The sequence below is a fragment of the Petaurus breviceps genome, unplaced genomic scaffold (assembly GCF_028583685.1).
Source record: "Petaurus breviceps papuanus isolate PSGF00001 unplaced genomic scaffold, PetGlider_PUasm1.0 226, whole genome shotgun sequence".
Taxonomy (NCBI): domain Eukaryota; kingdom Metazoa; phylum Chordata; class Mammalia; order Diprotodontia; family Petauridae; genus Petaurus; species Petaurus breviceps.
Genome location: NW_027185890.1, coordinates 10,597,342 through 10,620,825, shown reverse-complemented (window position 1 = coordinate 10,620,825; position 23,484 = coordinate 10,597,342). Strand labels below are relative to the sequence as shown.

General features: G+C 40.8%; 1 protein-coding gene across 2 annotated transcripts in view; it reads left to right on the top strand.

Moving 5' to 3' along the window:
- The window catches only part of EPB41L4B (erythrocyte membrane protein band 4.1 like 4B), a 248,062-nt gene that overhangs the window by 31,502 nt on the left and 193,076 nt on the right, over nt 1-23,484 (top strand). For both annotated transcript variants that reach the window (XM_069095377.1, XM_069095376.1), the window contains exon 2: nt 22,085-22,189. In XM_069095377.1, the coding sequence (XP_068951478.1) occupies nt 22,085-22,189 (105 nt within the window). The remainder of the gene's footprint in view (nt 1-22,084; nt 22,190-23,484) is intronic.

Genomic DNA, 23,484 nt, shown 5'->3' with positions numbered 1-23,484 from the left:
TTTATGTAGCATTTACAAATGGTGACAGGCGTTGAAGGTTAGGTTGCAGTTTTGAAGTTGGCTTCTTACAAAACATTACTTTGTTTACCTCACACTGAGAAAACCTTTGGTGGCCTCAGGGTATACAGATAATCCTGCCTCTCTCTCCATTTCTCACTTATGTCTTCTTTTTCAATGCCTTTGTACTTACTGGCTCTGCCCCTTGCCTTCCTTATTGCATTTCTTCCTTACCTCCACCTAATAGAATTCCTCTTTTCCTTCAAGACAGCACTTTCTACATCCAACCTCTCCTGAAATCTTTCCCTCCACACCTAGTAGTACCCTAGCTCCCAAACTATAGTGTCTTTAACTGCTTTGCATTTATTTGTTTTTGTTCTCTTTATGTTTATTCTGAATATACTTATATATGTAATTGTTGTTTCTCCCTTTAGAACATAAACTCCTTGAGAATGAAAATTGTTTCATTATTTGTATCCCCAGCTCCCAGTACAATGCCTAGCATAATAGTAGGCCCTAATAAATACTTGTTGGTTTATTGATTCATCCTCCCATATTCAGGACACTTGTGATTAGGGTCTTGGGACAAAACAGTGAAGGATCATCCTCCCTGCTAAAAAAAAAAGTAACTCAAACTGCATGTCCAATTGTCATTTTTGTGTAGGGAGGTAGTCTTCTCATCTTACCAAATTAGCAACAATAAAAAGCCAAAAAAAGTGACTGATTTAGTTTGCACAGAAGTGTTAGGAATGAAAGTACAGTAATCTTGGCATTTCTTTGTTGGAATACTATGGCACTTTCATTTAATTGGCTTGGCAGTAAATTAACAACTGTCAGAGCTGACCAGCAATCAGTGGCAGAAACAATATGAACCTTTAACAAATGGGTTCATCAGTGTCAAGGGAAGTCCATCTGCAGATTATATTGATGAATTTTTTTTTCACTAGGTTGGCAGAATAGTCTTGGGAGTCTGGTAGCAAGTAAGAGCTAGAGAGAGTGAGTCAGGGCTATGGAGTCAGGGTTTGAACCACCAAGAGACCGTGGTTTTGGGGAGAGACTCATCCCTGGGAGGCAAGCTGTCTGGATGGTCTACCAATAAGCATTTAATGAAACCTGTCCTCCACAAACATGAGGTGCTAAACTACATCCTAGGAATCTTTTTTTAAGGTTCTATGTATGCAATTATGTTAAACATATTTCTGTATCATGTGTAAGAAGAATCAACAAAAGGGGAAAAATCACAAAAGCAAAAAGCAAAAAAAAGTGAAAAATGTCTGCTTCGATCTGCAGTCAGACTCCATAGTTCTTTCTCTGGATGTGGATGGCATTTTCCATCATGGATCTTTTGGAGTTGTCTTGGTGGATCCTAGGAATCAGATTTTCTTGTGACATCTCCCTTTATATCTAGGTCATGTATCCATGTTGACCTTATCTTCATAAATGGTGTAAAATACTGGTCTATACCCAGTTTCTGCCAGATTGCTTCCTAGTTTTCCCAACAATTTTTACCAAACTGTGTTCTTATCCCCAAAGCTTAAATATTTACATTTGTCAAACACAAAGTTACTATAATCATTTACTACTGTGTGTCATATTCCACTCTCTTCTTCTGATTTACCTTTCTATTTCTTAGCCAGTACTATATAATATAAGGTCAACATGGATACATGACCTAGATATAAAGGGAGATATCACAAGAAAATCTGAAGAACATGGAACACATTACCTATCAGACTTATGGATAGAAGAAGAAATTTATGATTAAACAAGAAATAGAGAGCATCGTGAGATATAAAATGGAAATTTTTGATTCCGTTATTTGATTTCCTGGTACACTAATTATAGGGATATGGAAGGCCTCTCCTACTCAGAAGTTCCTCTTACACATTTCATTAGTGTGGAATTCCTTTTGTTTAATTAGCCATCTTGTGGGGAAGTGGGGAAGGAGGAAGGAAATAAACCTACTATATACCAGGAACTCTACTAAGGGCTTTACACACATCTCATTTGATCCTTTTAATATCCCTGGGGAGTGGTATTATTATCCCCATTTCATAGTTGAGGAAACTGAGGCAAACAGAGGTTAAGTGTCCTGCCCAAGATCACACAATTAATTGTCTAAGGCCAGATTTGAGAGAGAACCAGAGTAAATGTAGACAGAAAGAAAAGCATCATTGGCCCATCATTCCATATTCCCTGAAATCTCTATTTATCACCTGATTTTGCCAGCTTGAAATTGCATTCTTCATCCTACTTCCAAATGCTTAGTATTTCTTACTCTCAGACTTGTGCCCAGTGCTCTGCAGGCCTTAGCATCCCCACCAGTTTGCCAGCCCTTCACCCACCTGGGCTCTGTAACCAACATTGATGTTATCTGTTCTTCTCTCCCTCCACTACTAAAACTATTTGCCAAGAACCTACCTCCAGCAATCTGCTTCCCTCTCTGAAAACTGTGGTTCAAAATGAGTCAGGGGAGGAGATACCCTCAGGTAGAACACACAGAGGCACTCTTTTAGAACCTTGGACAGTTTATTTGTTGACCTTGAGGGTGGGTGGGCAAGAGGTGAAAACTTCTGGTTCATCTGTAATTTAGGAACACTTGCCACAAGTAGTTGGATAAAATTATGCTGAGCAGTATAGATGAGTCAAAGGAGTTTTCCCTCCTTTAGGTCATATAAATAAATAGATGGGAATGAGTGATTTCTTATGTTCATGCATTTGAAGAGCTGTCTTGGAGAGCTGGGGTCAGACTTTTTGTACTTAGCTCTGGAGGGCACCATGGGAATGGAATTGTAAAGAAGCAAATTTAGACTGAAAGCTTGCTGTTAATGCTGTCCAGAAGGGCATCCAGGTCAAGCAAAGGCTATAGGATTGCTTGTTGGATATGTTGAAGGGATATTATTTTTCAGGTGTAGGTTGGACCTAATAGTCATTGAAGTCTCTTAAAACTCTGAAATGCTGTGGTTCCTTTAAATTAAAAACAGGAGGGAATAGTATAGACCTATTTCAAGGGTCAGTGACCTTTCAAAAAGTAGTGGTCCCTAGTCTTCCTGAGAACACTTTTGTGGTACGTGGGATAAGAGGCACAGAGAGATAGGGGAAAGAAGTGGAGAGCAGGGCAGTTAGAGGCTTTTTCCTCAAGCCATGTTGCTGATCTGGTTGTATATTAGAAATGAATTACTTATTAAAGCAATTTATTAATACTTTTGTGTTTTTAACATATAGAACAATCTTCACTTAGCAAAGTAGTATTCCTAATAGGACATAGCTAGCATTTACATAGTGTTTTAAGGTTTGCAAAGTATTTTACAAATATCATCTCATTTTTTTTTTAAGTAATCAGGGTTAAGTAACTTGCTCAAGGTTACATGGCTAGTTATTTTATGAATGTGGTGCTAAGTATCTGAGCCCGGATTTGATCCCGGCCATCCCGACACTGGAACCAGTGCTCTTACTCGCTGAGCCACCTGGTCGCCCCTAATATCATCTCATTTTATCCTCATAACAACCCTGGTAGGAAACTGAGGCAGACATAGGATAAGTGATTGGCCCAAGGTCACAGAGCCAGTAAGAGTCAGGATTTGAACTCAGGTTTTCCTGAGTCCAGGTCTATTGCTTTATCCTTTGCTTCATCCACTCATCCACTTGTCTCTATGGAGCTACAGCCTATGAGAGGGTTCCCTAGTGATGCCTGAGGCAACACTACCTCAGCAAGCCCAGGTAGTTTTGCTGAGGCCCATATTACCTTTCTCTGGAAACCCCCTTCATTTTTCAGCTAAAAGAGGATCTGGAGAACTCTTCATAGAATGTTAGAGCTTGAAGGAGGCCCTAGAAACCAAGGCCAGGTCATCCTTGTTATTTATAAAGGTTCTCAAGAGTCTAATGTTAAGGACAGAGGAAAAGGTAGGTGCTTTAAAAAAAAGTATCCTTGAGCAAGTTACTTAACCCCAGTTGCTTTAAAAAAAAAACTGTTTTGTGCAAAATTGAGAGTATGCGAACTACTATGCCTGGTTTTCTTCTCCTGTATCACAAACTCTGTGATATGGTGCATGCTCTCCCTTCTCCCCCACCCCAGAAGTTCTATTATTTGTCCTTTATTTATTTGTCCAGTTCTTCCTTGTTGGTTAGAATCAGATCCAGAATAGCAGTTCTCTACATTGTTTCTTCTCCCATTTGAAGAAGAAAGTTATCATCAAGGCAGTAGGGTACAGTGGAGAGAATGCTGAATCTGGAAGTGGAGGGACTGGATTTGAATCCTGCTTTTGCCACATTACCTGTGTGACCTAGAGCAAGTCACCTCACCTCTAAGCCTGTTTTCCTTACGTTAAAATGAGAGGGTTGGACAGTTTTCTTCTTAGATCCTTTTCAGCTTTAAATCAGTGATCCTGTATTCCCAAGATAAGCCAAGGATTTATTAGTATCTGTTTTTGGAAAAAAGACAGAGACAGGAGAGAGGGAGACAGAGAGGAGTGATGCCTAGAGAGATGTCTAGTTTAGATAATTAAAGTGTCCTGTAATTACTCTATTGCACCTCAATGCCAGGTTTGTAATTTGTTTCCCAAATTCCTCATCTATTTCTTCCTTCTATTCTGGTGGTCTGTGGCAGGGCTTCCTAAACTTTTTCTACTTGTGACCCATTTTTGCCTGAGAAATTTTTACAGGATCCTGTGCATACCGTGTTTCCCCGATAATAAGACCTATCCCGAAAATAAGCCCTCCCCTTACTGTGTAAGATTCCTCTAAAATAAGCCCTCCCCCCAAAATAAGCCCTATTGAGATTGCTACTGTAGTGAAGGTGATCCCCTGCGCTACACGCTACATTACGGTACCCTCTGTATGCACCGTCCCCCCGCCCCTGTGAAACGCACGCCGCGCTCCGAGCTGCATCCAATCAGAGCTGCAGCAGTGAGCGCGTCATCCTGTTCTTCCCCAGTGATTTGCTTGCTGGCGCCATTGAGAGCAGTGCCGCGGAGGAGAGCTGAGGCAGGACAATATAAGCCCTCCCCTGAAAATAAGCCCTCTGGTGTTTTTCTTTCCAAAAAAAAATAATAAGACAGTGTCTTATTATTGGGGAAACACGGTAGAGGTGTAATAGTAATGTAATTTGAAGATCTTCCCTGCCCCTTAATAGGCCTAAGGGAATTTGAAGATCTTTCCTGCTTTGGAGATCTTACCTACCCCCAATAGGCCTAATGTAATCAAATGGATCCTGTGGTGGGAGGAGTTTGCTGAAGGATGGAACAGAGCCCACAGGAAACTGGAAGTCAGAGCAGTTAGAGCTGGAAGGAGGAGAGGACACAGCAAAGGAGAAAGCTAGGCTTGTGAGTGTTTGTTTATGGGAAGACTAAAGGATAGTGTGATTCCCTGCTGTGTTATGGTTTATTAACTTTGTTGCTATGATGTATTTGACTTTCTGGTGTCTGAATAAATGTTTTGCTTCTGTCTTCTATATGGAAAGTCTATTATATCTTGAGATTCAGAACTGTGCCAGCATATTCAGTCACCATTGGTACTGTGAGTATTGTGTTGGCACACAATAGGTATATAAAATAGGTATGCAAATGAAACATTTACTGATAATGTCATAAAGAAATTTTTAAAAAACAATTCTTTGGCATACATATAATTTTATCGTTTACTAAAGATGAAAGCAAATCTGCATACTAATGAGGTAGATGTGCTTATTTATCTTTACATAGAGAATTAAATCTTGGTGAAATATTTAATACTGTAGGACTTGAGCATCTTCAACATTTTTCAGAGTGGATAGATATTTTGATTTAATAATCATCAATGTTAAGTGCCACTTTGCATAAATATGTAGTACAAAATGGCAGAAGTGTGTTTAGGGCCATTTCAGAAATTGTTGGAAATTCTGCCCTAATTCCAAGCCAAAATTCATTTAACAATTTTGCATGTACAGTAAAAGAACTGCAATTCGTAACATATAATAGTATTGAATCTGAGCCAGTCTGTTTCTGGCAGCATTCCTTGGTGTTGTGTGGTGTGACGGCATGCACAGTGCAAAGTGCACATGTTGTGTGTTCAGAACCAAGGCTGCAATGAAGTTGTGAGATGCAAACAGGGGCAAGCGCTGCCAGAAATACCTCCATCATTATGCGTTTGATTTTGAATTAATTTTTGGTCATTGTGTATTCAGAAACCTTTTACAGTTGCCAAATTTTTTGTGACCCCCCGCATTCAGTTACCCACAGCTTAAGAAAAGTTGGTCTGTAGTATATGCCAGTACAAATAACTTGTTTTCCTCTTCCTTGACTTTCACACAAATGCTTTCTACAACATTTCCTTCTTCCTGCTCCCTGAATTTCACATAATCTAGAAGATACCTTACATACCCTCTAGGCTAACCCCCTCATTTTCCTGATGAAGAAACTGAGGCCCAGTGACTTACCCAAGGTCATACTAATAGTAAATGACAGAGCCAGTACTTAAAGCTTGTCTTTTCCCACCTGTTTGTTCTTCAGTGCCTAGCAATCAAATCAGTCAACAAATATTTATTATGCACTTACTATATGTCTAAGCACTGTGCCTTGGTGCTTGGGATAAAAGTACAAAGAATGAAATGATCCCTACTCCAAAGGAACTTCACAGTGTTTGTTGTAATTGGCACTACAATTTTCACTTATTATCCACCCAAATTGGCTAACTCAGCATTACCAAAGAAAATTTGTGGTTTATGAAGACAGCACATAATAGTTCCCTTTGAATCCAATGTGGCTAGGAATCTACCTCTCCCAATTGGGCCAGTTTAGGGTGCCTCACCCAAAGCGGAGTCCTTGAATTCTGAAATGACCCCTCCTTGTAGTGTTTAGTAGAACAGGATTACAATGGTCTGATTGTGATATGGGTAATTTACTCTTTCACACCCAGGTTCTTTATAGTTTCTGCTGTTGATGTTTTGTTGGAGATCATCTAGTCCAACTCCTTGTTTTCCTTTTCCCTTCCCTTTTTCCTTCCCTCATCCCTTCCCTCTCCTCTGCCTTGCCTTTTCTTTCCCCTTTCCTCTTCTTACTCTTTCCTTTTCCCTTTCCTCTTCCTTTTCCCTTCTTTTTCCCACTTCCCTTAACCTTTCCTTTCCCCTTCTCCTCTTCCCTACACCCTTCCCTTACCTTTTCTTTCCCTTTCATTCCCACCCTCCCACCTTTTTTTCTTTTTTCACATTAGAAATTTGAGGCCAGAGCACTCTGTAAGTGCCCCATGTGAGTTAGGGCTTGGAGATCAACTCACTTAAGGCTGTTGTACAGGTAGTTCATTGGTAGAGCTAGGATTTGAATCCAGACCCTCTGAGTCCAAACTTAGGGCTATTTTTCACCCTGGGATTCCTTTTGTGTAGATGCTTTAACCTTCTAGCCGCTTCCAGCTGCCAAACTCATGAGGCTTCTGATGTTGATGTTCATCTTAGTAAAGGCAGTTAAGGACTTGAGGGCAGAGACTGGAATCTCAGACTCTCCTAGGTAAGCATGTGTCATCTCTGCTATCTTTTCAAAATCACCTTAGCTGCTAAGGCTGGTGAAGAGGAAGAAATCCCATATGTTAATTTGCTAGAAATCCAAAAGGATAGTTGCTGTTGGTTGCACATCAGCAGAGGGGCCACCCTGAAAGAGTCCAGATGAATTGCCTCCTCATCCCTTATATCCTACAGACAAGGCAGCTCTTCTGGGCTCAGTCACCAATCGTGATGGCACAGTCCTTAGTCATGGCAGACCAACCAGTAGCTCCCGATTATGCAGAGTGAGGGACAAAACAGGCACCTTCCCCATGAAGGCCAAACTGATTGATGTGCCTAGTTCCATCTAGAGGTAACCTTGTCACACCTGTTGCATTTGAGAGTACTCTATTGCAAGGCAATAGGAACTTTGGGGATCATCAGCATAGACCTCATGTGGTGGGAGGTGACCTTTGAACTGAGCTTTGAGAGGAGCTAAGGGACTCTAAGAGGCAAAAGTTAGGATAGAGTCCATTTATAATTTTAGGTGGGCTACAACACAGTGATTCTGGGAGCTTACTGAATATTACTTCTGCTAATTACTAATAAATACAGTAGTACTTAACATGCTTACAGCATTCTAATTAGAATGGTAACCATCCAGGGCCCTCCTTTACCCTTCATCCAATCCATTTGCATAGCATTTCTATTTATACATTGGTCTTTAGATTCTGTTCCAACTTCCTGATTCTTATTTTGCTTCAAGTCATAGAATAGAAGGATTTAGAACTAGAAGGGGTCTTGTAGGTCTAACCACCTCATTTTATAAATGAGGGAACTGAGCTTCAGAGGTTAAGGATTTGTCCAAAGTCACACTCAATAGGAAATAGAAAATCCAGGATTCAAACCACATGGCTTATCTTAATATATAGATGTGGCTCAAGGATGGCATGGATAGATGGGATCTGAGGTCTGGTCAGTCTCTGGGGAAAGGAGAGCCAAAGGCTATGCCTGCAATAGCATCATGCTAGCTGTGGGGGAGGGGAAGGCCAGCCCAAGGAGCCCCTCAGAGGCTGGGCATTCTTTTCTCAGTCTCTGAGAGGGGCAATTGAACTAGAATTATCATATCTATTTGCTATCACTCAAATATTGATATTCCAGGAGATTATGAATTCAGAACAAGAGCCTCTTGTTTGTTAACTCTTAAGGGAAAGAATGGCCTTTAGCTTACACTCACCAGCTGGTTAATAAAGGACCATCACAAATACTGAATATTGAATAAGCCTATTTACCCAAGCAACTCAGCAAACAGAAATCGGGTGCATTTTATAAATTGGAATTTACCAAATAATACATGAGTGAATGAGTTTTACAGTTAGACATGAGATCAGATCTCAACTCAAACTGAGAAAGAGCACAGTCTCACCCAGAGGAGGTCTATTTTCAACAATTTTTAGAATTTCAAGCAAGTCCAGAGACGTTATGGTGTTGGTTTTCCCAGAATCCTCATCATTCCAAAGCCTTTTCTCTCTACTACTTGCTTAGAGGATCCTCTGTCCAAGTGCCTCTTCTGAAGAGTGCCTACATCAATGTGCTCAACATCCTCTCTGCCAATCAAGATTCCTATTTCCCTCCATACACAGCTTCACACAAGACTGCCTCAGGCCAGAGTGGAACCCAGGTTACATTCACTTTACATTTTACTCCTTCCATTTCAGTTCTGGTTTTCTTTCTCAAAGAGAATGATCTTCCTATTTGAAAGGGTAAAACAGATTGTTAAGAGGGAATTGAAAGTCAATTGCTGTTACCCCAGATTGATGCTGACTTAGGGTACTGAAAGAGCTTTGGGGATGTAATTACCCACTGCCTGGTGGTAGTCTCTGAGGAATCATGAAGAATGAGAAATGTCACTGGATTGGATAGGGGTGAAGTCCCATTTTCTTTTAAAGAGGAAAAAGATGAATTTTTAAAGCAATCGGCTGGTGAATTTGGAAGGGATCTGACCCAAGTCTAAGTCATTCTAAAGACCTCAGATTCCTGGGGGAATTGGCTGTTTTCCTAGAACTGGGCCAGAGGAATTCTGGCCTTGGCCTAAAGCTGCTTTATTACTATAATCTAAACCTCTCATGTATAACTGTTAGTTTGAGGTACTGGCCTTGGCTCCTAAGCTCTCTTGTTTCCATGGATTCTGAGAACTGCCCTTCTCATTCACTGACGTTTTCTACTTCTCTACCAATGTGTGGTTCCTTGCCAGAGCACACAACTTTTTTTCCCCTCACCTTTTCTCCCCTTTATCTCACCTGGATAGAGAGCTAGATTTGGAATCAGGAAGACTAGTTCAAATCCTCTTTCAGACATTTACTGGCTGTGTGACCCTGGGACATTCACTTAACCTCTGTCTCCCTCAGTTCCCTCATCTGTAAAATGGGGTAAGTGATAGCATCCACCTCTTAAGGTTGTTGTGTGGATCAAATGAGATAATGTTTGTAAAGTGCTTAGCATGGTGTCTTACACATAATGGTCACTTCATAAATGCTTGTTTCCTTCCTACCACGCACATAATGGTGCAGTTTCTCAGGTTTGTTCGAAAGGGAAAGAGATCGAGTTAAATAATATTCAAAGGTAAATTAAAATGAAGTGCACAGAAATAAATTACTCATTACAGATTAGGTGCTGTGCTACTCAAATTTATTAATCCCCTAAATTATCTAGGGTTCCTGTAGGACCTAAAACAATTATTTGTCCTCAGAATGAGAATGGCTTTTTTTTTTCCTAAACATTCTCTACCTGTTTTGTATTTGCCCACCTGGGTCCTTGGGACAAAACTCATCCAAGCTTGCTATGCAATCACAGCATTCTCAGCTAATCAGAAAACTCAGGGAGCCTAATTGATGACAGGCAAGCTGTGGTGGTCCAAACATACTTTCCTGCTTAAACACCAAAATATTGCCCTTCATCCTGACATAGGCAGGTTGGGGGAGGTTAGGGGGAAAAATAATCTTATGATGAGATACATGTCGCACCTGTTTGCATCAGCCAGAAAAAGAATAACTCAGGATGACACCAAAATTATATCGAAAGACATGCTGCCCTATCTTTTATAGATTTTATCAGTCCCTGGCAACATTGCTACAGGAGGCATGGGATGCCTCACCCAAGGAAGGGGCTAGTGGGGTGTATGTTCCAGGGGCATCAATCAGTAACAGAGCAGTAACAGAAGCAGTGCTACAAACTCTTGACCCCACTTGGACCTTTCTTTGTTTTATATTCATGGGTCTACCAAGGGTGAGTAACCTGTGCTGTCAAGGGCCTTCTGTCCCCTCAAGTGCAGCCCTTTGCCTGAATCCAAACTTCACAGAACAAATCACCTTAAAAGGATTTGTTCTGTAAAACTTGGACTCTGTCAAAAGGCCCCATGCAAGGACTTTGAAGTCCCCATATGACCTTGAGGTTGCAGGTTCTCCACCCTGGTAGTCTGGGAACAGGATTCATTTGGAAGGTCACTCTGGGCTCTGGTACTCAGCTCGAGCTTGTACTGGGAGGGAGATCATCTCTTGTCCTTTTAGAGGATTTTTGTTTTCTGCTGCTGGCACGTTCTCCCCACCTCACCCCCCATGTCCCACCTCAGTCTGCCTTTTAGAATTCATAAAGTCCAACATATACCACATAGCAAGTAATTTTACTGTAATTTGTAGCATAAACTACCATAAAAGACATATAGGTAAGCCCTTAAAGAAGCAGGCCCTCAAGTGCATGTGGAGGCACCACACCACTGCCTAGAGGGGGATACTTCTTTCTTTCTCTTAGCTCTCCTCTCTTCTTATAGTTTTGGAAGGAAGAACTGGTAAGGAAACTGTCTGATGGCCAATGGAGAAAGTCTCCATGGACTATGCTCCCAATTAAGTGCAGAGGAAACAAAGTGGACTTAGCCCTTTGAACACCTCACCCCTCTGGGCCTATTGCTTTGCTCCCTGGTTTTCAGGTATAGTTTCTGGCATGCATCCAGTGAACCACACCTCTGTTCTTGCACTTGTAGAGAGAGAGGGAGGGGGCATCCTCTCCCTGACCCCCTTAATCTGCCATGGCTGCTATTGCTCTGGAGCCAATGGAATCCTGTGAGTCATGTTCCACCTTTTCCTACTCCTAGACTAGTTCCTAGAAATTAGAAATAGACCTATTACTTTTTTTTTTTAAAGCAATTGGGGTTATATAATTGCTCAAGGTTACACAGCCAGTTATTTCTGAGTGTGGAGCCCGGATTCCATCCCAGGTCATCCTGACTCTGGGGCCGGTTCTGTTACTCGCTGTGCTACCTGGCCACCCCTAGACCTATTATTTTTATGAGACTGGGGGAAAAGACTTTTTAAAACAAAGGGATAAATAGATACATAATCAGGATGTTTAAATATAATCCTTTGTGGAAACCAAATAGCCTAATATTGTCTAATAACTCTGTCTTTTCCAGGCGATTGCTGGATGATCTTCAATCATCCCTTCTTTCTCTCAAATTTAACCTCTCCTTATCTACTAGTTCCTTACTGCTATCAAACATGACTAAGTCTCCCCCATCCTTCTTGCTTCTACTCCACCATCTTGACTCTGCACCCTCCCCCCATCCTTAAAAGACTTTCACTAAACCCTACTAGCGCATGTATCTCTCTTGGCCACACTTTCTGCCTCTACTTTCTCTCTTCTCCGCACTTCTTTGCAATCTGGCTTTTCTGTCTCTCTCTTTCCCTATCTTCCTTTCTACCTAGACTTAGAGTGCAGTGACTACTCACAGTTTTTCTTTTCCCTTTCTTTTTTTTTTTTTTTTTGGAGAGGGGAAGGCAAGACAATTGGGGTTAAGGGACTTGCCCAAGGTCACACAGCTAGTAAGTATGTCAAGTGTCTGAGGTCATATTTGAACTCAGGTCCTCCTGACTCCAGGGCCAGGTGCTCTATTTACTGTGCTACCTAGCTGCCCCTCACAGTTTTTCCATTCCAGTTAGTATTGGGATTTGCTTCACTTTTCTACATGGGCTGGTTCATTCTTCATTTAACAACTTCATGACCTTCCTTTCCTGGGACTCACCATTATTGATGCTGGACTTAGTGAGGACGCCCAATTAGCTTTAGCCTTGCTGCTGCTCAGAACCCCCAAACTTAAGTGAGCCATCAGCCTCAGCCTCTCCAGGAGCAGGGAGCAATACCTCCTTGTGACTGCACCCAGCTGATCTCTTTTTTTTTTTTAAGCAATCAGGGTTAAGTAACTTGCTCAAGGTTACATGGCCAGTTATTTCTGGGTGTGGTGCTAAGTATCTGAGCCCGGATTTGATCCCCAGGTCATCCCAACACTGGAGCCAGTGCTCTTACTCGCTGAGCCACCTGGCTGCCCCTAAGCAATCAGGGTTAAGTAACTTGCTCAAGGTTACACGGCCAGTTATTTCTGGGTGTGATGCTAAGTATCTGAACCCGGATTTGATCCCCAGGTCACCCCAACACTGGAGCCGGTGCTCTTACTCGCTGTGCTACCTGGCCGCCCCAGATCTAACTCTTAAATGCCATATCTGATGGTCTTTTCTTGGTCCTCATCTTTCTTCATTTATCTTCTGCATTTGACATTGCCGACCACACTCTCCTCTCTGGGTGGTTGTGACACTGTTCTCTCCTGGCTTTCCTGCTTCCTTCTTAGTCTCCTTTGCTGACTGATAATCCATATCTTCTCAGCTAACTGTGGTTGTTCTCAAGGCTCTGCCCTAGGCTTTTTTCCTTCTCTCCTTGCTCTTTTTGTAACCTCATCAGCTCCCTCTGTCATTCTCTGCAAATGACTCCAAGATCTTTATACTCAGCCCATTTTCTCCCTGGTGCTTTAGTCCCACATTACCAGTTTTCTCTTGGACATTTCAAACCAGCTGTCCGGAAAACAGCTCAAACTCAACCTGTCCAGAATAGAACTATTCCCCCCACCAAAGTATTCTCTTAATTCCAGACTTCCCTATTTTAATTAAAGATACCACCATCTGGGGCAGAGCCAAGATGGTGGAGTAAAAACAGGACTTCCGCTCGGCCACAGCTCCCCGCACCTCCAATACATGTACTCTAAACAAACTTTAGAGCTACGGAACCCACAAAGTCACAGAGAGAAACAGATATCCTTCTGAGGGCAGCCTGGCAGGCTGACAGGAAAGGTCTATCACAACGGGCTGGGTGCCAAGCGCAGTCCCCTGTAAGCCATGTGGTTCTAGCCCCAGGGCAGCCCTGATCAGTAGCTGCCAGAGCAGACTTTAGGAGAGTGAACCACCAGCAGCTGTGGCAGTTTCCAGACTTCTCAACCTATAAACGCCAAAAAGAAAGTAAAATGTCAGTTGGGAACTCTGCTAGAACTGGGTGGAGAATAGCACAGTCTGGCCCCTGGCCTTGGGGCAAGAAGTGGGGAGGCACAGTGGCTGCAGCTATTGCCTCTTGGCTGCTTCCAGAGCTCCTGGTCTACAGATCATAGAGGGACCAAACAACCAGTCAGAGGGTAATTGCTCTTGCTTTAACCTGCTTGGATCTGGGTCACTGTCTTGGGTGGTGGTCCTGGGGTGTGTGGCCAGTGTGCCAGAGCTTTGTGGGGGCTGCAGAGAGGGTGCCCTCCTGTTAGCTCTGGCAGCTGCAAAAACCCCAGTGATTTGGGACATAGCTCTCTGGAATATGGAAGGAGAGTTCTACCATGGCAAAGAGCTCAAAAGTCAAGTAATTGACTGGCAATATGAGCAAGCAGAGGAAGCATAAACAGACCATAGAATCCTTCTTTGGGAAACAAAAAAGGATCAAGGCATGGAGTGGGAGGAAGACAATGAAGTCAGATCTCCTGCATCAAAAGGTTCCAAGAAAAATGTGAACTGGTTACAGGCCATGGAGGAGTTCAAGAAGGATTTTTAAAATCAAGTAAGAGAAGTGGGGGAAAAATTGGGAAGAGAAATGAGAATGATGCAAGAAAATCATGAAAAGTGAGTCAACAGCCTGCTTGCTGAAGGAGATCCAGAAAAATACTGAAAAAAATAACACCTGAGAAAATAGACTAACCAGGGCTGCTAGGTGGCGCAGTGAATAGAGCACCAGCCCTGAAGTCTGAGTTCAAATCTGGCCTCAGACGCTTAACACTTACTAGCCATGTGACCTTAGGCAAGTCACTTTACCCCAATTGCCTTGCCCTCCCACCTCTAAAAAGAAAAAAAACCTAACCTAAATGGCAGAAGAGGCCCAAAAAGCCAATGAGGAGAAGAATGACTTAAAAACCTGAATTTGCCCAGTGGAAAAGGAATTTCAAAAACTCACTGAAGAGAATAATTCCTTCATAATTAGATTGGAGCGAATGGAAGCTAGTGACTTTATGAGAAATCAAGATACTATAAAAATAAAATGAAAACAAATGAAAAAATAGAAGGCAATGTGAAATATCTCATTGGAAAAAACCACTGACCTGGAAAATAGATCCAGGAGAGAGATAATTTTAAAATTATTGGACTACTTGAAAGCTATGATTAAAAAAAGAGCCTAGATACCATCTTTCAAGAAATTCTCAAGGAAAATTGCCTTGATATTCTAGAACCAGAGGGCAAAATAAAAATTGAAAGAATTCACTGATCACCTCTTGAAAAATATCCCAAAAAGAAAACTCCTAGGGATATTATAGCCAAATTCCAGAGTTCCCAGGTCAAGGAGAATATACTGCAAGCAGTCAGGAAGAAACAATTTGAGTATCATGGAAGCACAATCAGGATAATACAAGACCTAGCAGCTTCTATATTAAGGAATTGAAGGGCTTGAAATATGATATTCTGGAGGACAAAGGAGCTAGGATTAAAACTAAGAATCACCTACCCAGCAAAACTGAGCATAATGCTTCAGGGAAAAATATGGTCATTCAGTGAAATAGAGGATTTTCAAGCATTCCTGATGAAAAAACCAGAGCTGAATGGAAAATTTGACTTTTAAATACAAGAAGCAAGAGAAACATGAGAAGGTAAACAGGAAAAAGAAATCATAAGGAACTTATTAAAGTTGAACTATTTACATTCCTACATGGAAAAATGCTAATTGTAACTCATAAGACTTTTCTCAGTATGAGGATAGTTGAAGGGATGTATGTATATATAGGAGGGTGTATGTGTGTATAAATATATATATATATGTGAGTGTGGGCATATATGTTCATATATGTTCATGTATACATAGATAGAAGGCACAGGATCAGTTGAATATGAAGGGATGATATCCAAAATATAAAAAATAAAATGAAGATGTGAAAGAGGAATATATTGAGAGAAGGAGAAAGGGAAAGATAAATTAGGGTAAATTATCTCATATTAAAAAGGCAAGAGAAAACTGTTACAGTGGAGGGAAAGAGCAGGAAGGTGAAAGGGAATGGACCAACTTTACTCTCATTGAATTTGGCTTAAGGAGGGAATAATATACACACTCAATTGGGTATCTTACCCTACAGGAAAACAGGGGGGAAGGAGATAAGAGGGGGGATGATAGAAGGGAGTACAGAATGGGGGAAAGGGTAGTTAGAAGTAAACACTTTTGAAAAGTGGCAGGGTCAAAGGAGAAAATTAGACTTAGTGGGGGGCAGGATGGGATGGAGGGAATTATAGTTAGTCTTTCACAATATACCTACTATGGAAATGTTTTGGGTAACTACACGTACACATGTATTGAATTGCTTATCTTCCCAGTGGGGGTGGGTGAGGAGGGAAGAAGGGGAAAAATCTAGAACTAAAAAGTTTTAAAAACAAATGTTTAAAAAATGGTTTTTTTTACATACAACTGGGAAATAAGATATACAGGCACTGGGGTATAGAAATCCATCTTTCCCTACTAGAAAATTAGGGGATAGTGATGAGGGAGGATATAAGAGAGAACAGACTGGGGGAAGGGTTATTCAGTAGGTTTGCTATTTTGGGTTGGGGATAGGGCAAAGATGGGGAGAAAAATTTGTAACTAAAGATACCACCATCCTTCCAGTTTCTCAGGTTGGTAACCTCTTCATTATCCTCAACTAAAATTGCACCACTTCAGTACTTAATTTCTGCCACAGATCAATCAATTTCTAAATCTTGCCACTTTTACTCGCACATTTCTCATACCTGTCCCCCTTTTCCTGCTCACATAATCTATCTGTCCCTAGTTCAGGCCCTTATCACCTCTTGCCGAGATTATTGATAATAAACACTATTCTCATTGGTTTCTTTCTCCCCAGTGTCTCTGCCCTCTCCCTGCTCCCTCAGTACATCCTGCATAGGATACAGTGATTTTCCTTAAGTACAGATCAGACTAGGTGATTCTCCTACTTAATCAGCTCCAGTGGCTTCCTGATGCCTCTAGGATAAAAAATAAAACATGACTTCCTCTTTAGCTTTTAAAAACTTTCCCAACCTTTCTTTCAAACCTCTCTCTCTTAGTCTTATTGGACATTGCTCCCTTTTCCACTCTCTGCAATCCAGCCAAATTGGCTTTCTCTCTATCCTTTGTACATGACGCTTTGGTTCCTCTCCCTATGCCCCATACATATTTACTTATCTAGAATCCTCCTCTTTCTGTAAGGTGCAGCTTAATTACTATCTTCTTAATGAAGTCTCTGCTTATCCCCTCTTCCCCCAACTTCTAGTCTTCTTCATCCCAAGTATTTATCCTTTATCTTTATTCTGTGTATATTTGCATGTATATTTTTGTTACTTCTTCCATTAGTATTTGAGCTTATCGTGAGTAGGAATTGTTTCATTTTTTTGTTCTTGTTATCTGTAGTATTATTTGGCATAGTATCTGATACTAATGCTTTAGTACGTGTACAGTTGATTGAGTGATTTCTGAGAAGTGGTGTAACTTTGGTACTTAAATAGAACCTACCACATAGTAGGTGCTTAATAAATTCTTGTTGATTGATCTGTGAATAGCAGTGTATCTCCAGTGCCTAGATAGTGCTTGGCACACAGTAGACACTTTAATAAATGCTTATTGATTGATCTGTGAGCAGTGCGATATAAGGCAAAATAATCTCTGGTTTGGGAATCAGATGACCTAGTTTGTCAACTAATTCAATAAAAGAAATAAGGGAAAAGGAAAATAACTCCTAAAGTTACAAACTTGGGAAACTGGGTGAATGAACATTGATGTCAAAGAAAAAAATAGTGAAATCAGAAGGAAGAATAGGTTTGGGAGGAAGAATAATGAGATTAGTTTTGGATAGTGTTGGGTTATAAGTATTGTCAGTGTATTAAAATGGAGATTTCCTGTGGGCCATTGGAAGTATGGGGTTTGAACTCATAGATTTGTGAATGAGAGAGTTCAGAGTAAGGAGGAAAACAAGGGTATAACTTTGGGGAACACTCACATTATGGGTTGGAAAGAGGATGAAAAGTGGTAGGAAAAAAAAACAAGAGTGTGATATGCTAACTTCACAGTGGAAGGGAGCCTTAAGAAGTTAGGAAGTGGAGGTGGGCTGGGGTAGGGTCATCAACAATATCAAAAGCTAAAGAGGTCAAGGAGAATGAGGCCTGAAAAAAAAAAAGCCATTGGATTTGGTGATTAGGAGGTCACTCTGGTTCCTGAAGAGGTATTGTGGATAGCCAACCCTTGCAAGAATTGATGGCTAACCCTTTAAGTGCCGGGATATTGTCCTAAATATCTGTTTATAGAAATCTTAGAAACTCACAGAATGAGCCCAAACCATACCTAAGCAGGAATGCACTTGGTAGTAGGTGTTCACCCAGCTTTTGCTTAGACCTCTAGTAGCGAGGCACCCATTATCTCTAAGGGGAGCCCATTTCAATTTGATTAGAACTAATCATCAGGATTCTTATTTACTGCCTCTCAGCAGCTTCCTAATATTTCCAGCTCTACCCCATGGGGTAGAACAAGACAAACCAATAATTATCATTAATGTTTATATATTCTTTTCACATTAGCAAAGCATTTTACAGATATTATCTCATTTGTTCTTCATAACAACCCTAGGAGAGACGTGCTTTTGTTACCACTGTTCTACAGATGAGGAAACTGAGGCAAACTAAAAGTTAAAATGACTTGCCCAGGGTCACACAACTGTTTGATATATGTGGCCAGATTTGAATTCAGGTCTTCCTGAGTACAGGTTCCAGCCTCCTCTCTCTTTTGAACTCCCAGTTTCTAAGCACACTACCATTCTTCCAGCCACTCAGATTCGCAACTGTGAAGTCATTTTGGATTTTTCACTCTTATTTCCCACTCCCCCCCCACCCCATCCAGCCAGTTGCCTCTTCTTGGCATATCTTTTATTCATTATCTTCTCTATACTCACAATGTAACTATCCTAGTCTAGGGGCTGCTCAGATCTTGCCTCAACCATAGTGAAGAGGTTATCGATTGGTTTTCTTTAATGCAACCTCTCCCTTCTCCAATTAGCCTCCAATTAGATCTTCCTAAAACGTTGGTCTTGACACTTTTCTGCTTAAGAACCTTCAGTGCTTCCCTATTACCTTTAAGATAAAATTCCACAGGCTGCAATTTAAAGTGCAGTTTGGTCTCTGCCTGCCTTTCCAGGGTGATGGCCCTTGATTCCCTCACAGGTCCTCCAACCAGCCAAACTATCCTTTGGATAGTGTATCTTTGTAGATGATGTTCTATCCTGTGCTTCTCTGTGTGAGAAGCTACCTAATGACTTTCTTCCTGGGAGATAGTAGACTCTCCACGCTTCTCGTCCTCTGGAATTTCTGTATCACTTCACAGAGTGTGTTCATTGTCTCCCTCCACCAAATAATGGTGCTCTCAGCACTGTTTGTGGTGCTTGTCTCTATGGCTCAGCTTGGAGGACTTAGAAATGTGAGTAACAAAGATAAGCATTGGAGCTTTGCAGTAAGTTTTAGATAGAAGTCTTTTGACTTCTATGCCTTCTTTATTCCTTCAACGTCCCTGTTTTTAAACAGAGCACAATTGGTCAGTTGCCTCTTCTGTGTCCTGTCATTTCACTCATACATCTTGACTTTTTATGCAAATCCTGATTTTACATGGACACCACTAGCCAATTAAGGGTGACTAGGTGGCTCAGCGAATAGAGTACCAGACCTGGAGTCAAGAGGATTTCTTTTCCTGAGCTCAAATCTGGCCTCAGACACTTAGTAGCTGTGGGACCCTGGGTAAGTCACTTAACCCTCATTGCCTCAGTTTCCTCATCCATAAAATGAACTAGAGAAGGAAGTGGCAAAACTACTCTAGTATCTTTTCCAAGAAAACCCCCAAATGGTGCCATGAAGAGTCAGACATATTTGAAACAAGTGAACAACAACCAATCAGAGTTCTCATTTCCTTCATTTGGTGAACTCATCAATCATTGCACATCTAGTGTTATCTTTAGATCTTGGTTACTGTGTGTTACTTCTTCACCACCAAAGTGGGGAGGAGTGAATAAGCATTTATGTAATGCCTGTTATGTGCCAGGCACTGTGATAAGTACTTTACAAATATGTTCTCATTTGATCCTCACAATAACCCTGGAAGATAGATACAGTTGTTATCTCCTGGCTTTACTGTTAAAGAAACTGAGGTGAATGGAGGTGAAGTGGCTTGGCCAGGGTCACATAGCTAATAAACATCTGAGTCCAGATTTGAGCTTGGGTCTTCTTAACTTCAGGCCTAGCATTCTATTCCCTCTGTCCACTGTGCCACCTAGAAGAAACTGAGAAGTTGTTTTGTAATATAGAAGAGTTGAGGGTAAAACTCTGAATTTGGGATTGGCAGGATTTTTTCCTTATATATATGTTTTGCTTTTTGGAGGGCAATTGGGGTTAAGTGACTTGCCCAAGGTCATACAGCTAGTAAGTGTTAAGTGTCTGAGGTCAGATTTGAACTCAGGTTCTCCTGACTCCAGGGCCAGTGCTCTATTCACTGCCACCCCTTACCTTATATATTTTGTAAAAAGCATTCCTTGTTTTGCCCATTAGTGAATGAATGAAGTGACCTCTCAGTTTCTATCATAGAATTTCAGAGTTGGAAGATACATCAGTGGCCATCCAGCCCAGCCCATATCCAGAAAAGAATCCTTATGGTGATACATGTGGATAATTGATCATAAATCTTTGTTGAAAGATGTTCAGTTAAGGAGAACTCACTGCCCCCAAAGAAAATAACCATTGGTAAAACGGATCTAAGATAATATGATGCTATGTGGCGCTTATATCCCATGTCTGTCTTACTCTCCCTCTTCATCTCTGTTCCCTGCGTTGCCTGTCTTCTGAGAAGACTAAGTTGATCCTATATCATTTCCTTGTTGATCCTATATCATTTTCGTATTGATCCTATTTACAGTTAGTTTGTTCTGTAACCACCTAAGTCGTAGTTCTTTGTCTCTGAACTTAGTTCACAATTCAACTGACCTGTAATGGGTTAAATTGAGAAATCCAGTTCTCTTGCTAATCCTTATTCTTGCCTCAAGGAAGTCTGCTAACCTTGGGGGATGTGGCTTGCCTTAAGGGAGTTGGGACCAATGTCTTCCCACCACCAAGCTATCCCTTAAGAAGATCTGGTTTGCTATCCAAAGAAGTCTTAGGCCACTGTCTTGCAGGTGGTCTCAAACAATGAACACTTCTTAGACATAGCAGGGCAGAAGGGGTGGCTGCTGTTGCTATCCCCTCATTTCCAGCTTCCAACCATTGTATTATTCTCTGTTCCTCAGCTGTGTAACCAGTTGGATTGTCCTCAACTCCATCTATGTTCTGTCCTTTGTTCTGTGCTCCCCAAAACCTATAAAAGGGGAACTATCCTTTTGCTGGGGTCTTTGGCTGGGAACTGAGACAGCCATTGACCCATCTTACTCTCAGGTTACCAACCCTGGTAATAAAATTTTATCTTGCTGAGAGAAATGGGCCTCCATTTATCTTTTTGTCAAATTTCACTAGTGAAGCTTCCTTCAAGTCCCAGCTAAAATCTCACCTCCTACTAGAAGTCTTTCCCAGCCCCCCTTAATTCTAATGCCTTTACTCCATTGATTATCTACAATTTATCCTGTATATGTATCATGTTTATACATACTTGTTTTCATATTGTCTCTTCCTTTAGACTCTGCACTCTTTGATTATCTGTAATTTATCCTATATATCTCTTTTTTGTACAAAATCATTTTCATGTTGTCTCCCCCTGAGAGCAGGGACTTTCTTTTGAATTTCTAGTGCTTATTGCAATGCCTGGGACATAATAGACACTTAATACGTGTTTATTGATGGACTGACCTATAGAATTATATAACTTTTTAAAAAGTCAGACAAAAATCAGGAGACAATTAGGGAAATAAGTTTTAAAGGAGGAAATTATTAGGAGAAACATGGGGATTTCAAGGATCAAATTATTTCAGCTGTGAAAGATTAATTTTTGGATAATAAGACATATTTATGATTTATAATGAAACCCTTTTGTTTATATTTATATGCTATTTTATATAGCAATTTTTGCTTCCATTTTTAAAAGTCAATGGGCAGGGATAGAGAAAAGTGGAATTTTTCAATAGAAAAATGTATATAAAAGGAAATTATAGGCTGTGGGTTATTAAGTATGGGTAGATAGAGGTATGATTTGTTAATAAAAATATTTATTTCATTAGGTGTTCCTAATTAACCCTACTAATGAGTTCTTTTTGTATTCCAGAAACATGCCAAAGGCCAGGACTTGTTTGATCAGATTGTATATCATTTGGACCTTGTGGAAACAGACTACTTTGGCCTCCAGTTCCTAGATTCTTCCCAAGTCACAGTATGTATGACTTTGCTTTGTTTCATATACAACTTTGATTGCCTAGATAATGTGCAGTCATCTAGGAATGTGTAGACAATAATAGAAATTGAATTTTATCATGCTAAAGCTACAGGTCCTGTGCTATCAGGTCTGGGTTCTTTCATTAAGAGAGTCAGAGGACACCACAAAACAACAATAGATTGAGAAAAACTAAGAGAAGTCCATATTTTCCATAATTCAAGAAGACTTAGAGTATGAAACCCATAACTACTTTAAAGCAGTGGGATATGCATTAGGGGAACATTTTAAGGAGGAAATGAAGAGAAATGGAAAACTTGTTTACAGACATTGGGCCTGTTGTTTGGGGTGGTACAGCTTTTATTTTTAATCAACTGAAGAATCTTTTCAGCAAAACATGTTCTGTCACCTTGCTACTTATTGGAAGAACACGCATGTTCATTGTATTCTCTTATAAATGGTGTTAACTGAATCACAAATAGGATGTGTCCTTAGGGGGTTCAGGGGTGGAAGAAGGAACAGCTGAAGGAGGAGATCTGAGCTGTGCTCAACTTTGTTAGATCAGGAAAGATTCCAGCTGGCCTTCTCTGTTCATGGCTTTCCTTACCTGAGAAAGGAACATTTACTTTTTTTGATGTCAGACTTTATTGAACTGAAAAGCAACTCAGGGGCCATAGATGTCCACTTACATAAACTGTCCTATTTTAAAGTGGAAATTTTAAGGTGTCTTTAAATGAGTTCTGTCTTCTTTCTTTTGCCTCATTTAAACAAAATCTGAGTTTGGGTTTTGAGGAAAGAAAATTGAGATAGTAGATAAATTTTCCATGGGTCCTTAAGCACAGAATTGTAAAATTAAGGTGCCTAGGGCTGGTATCTGGGAAATGCTACCATTAGGTAACCTTGCCTTGTTCTCCATCCCCTCATTCATTAGAGCCAGCTGAACAAATTATTATCACAAACAGGACTCGAGGCTAGGCTTATTACTCTCCATTGATTCTCATTAGGTTGAGAGAAATACTGATTTCATCATAAGCTGAGAAAGCATGCAGCCTCAGGACCAAGGTCCTACACTGAATAGAAGAACATACAAGGGAGCCTACTTGGTGCAGAGTGAAAAGAGCAATGGGAGTCAGAAAACTTGAGTTCCAGTCTTTAGCTATAGTGTGATGTTTGGCTTCACCTTCATAGAAATAATAGGGAGTTCACCTTTGAGCTTCATCTCACAGATAGGGATTTATATTTCAGTGCTCTAGCACATGGTTCCCAACTTGTGGGAGTAGAATTATTGTCTATCT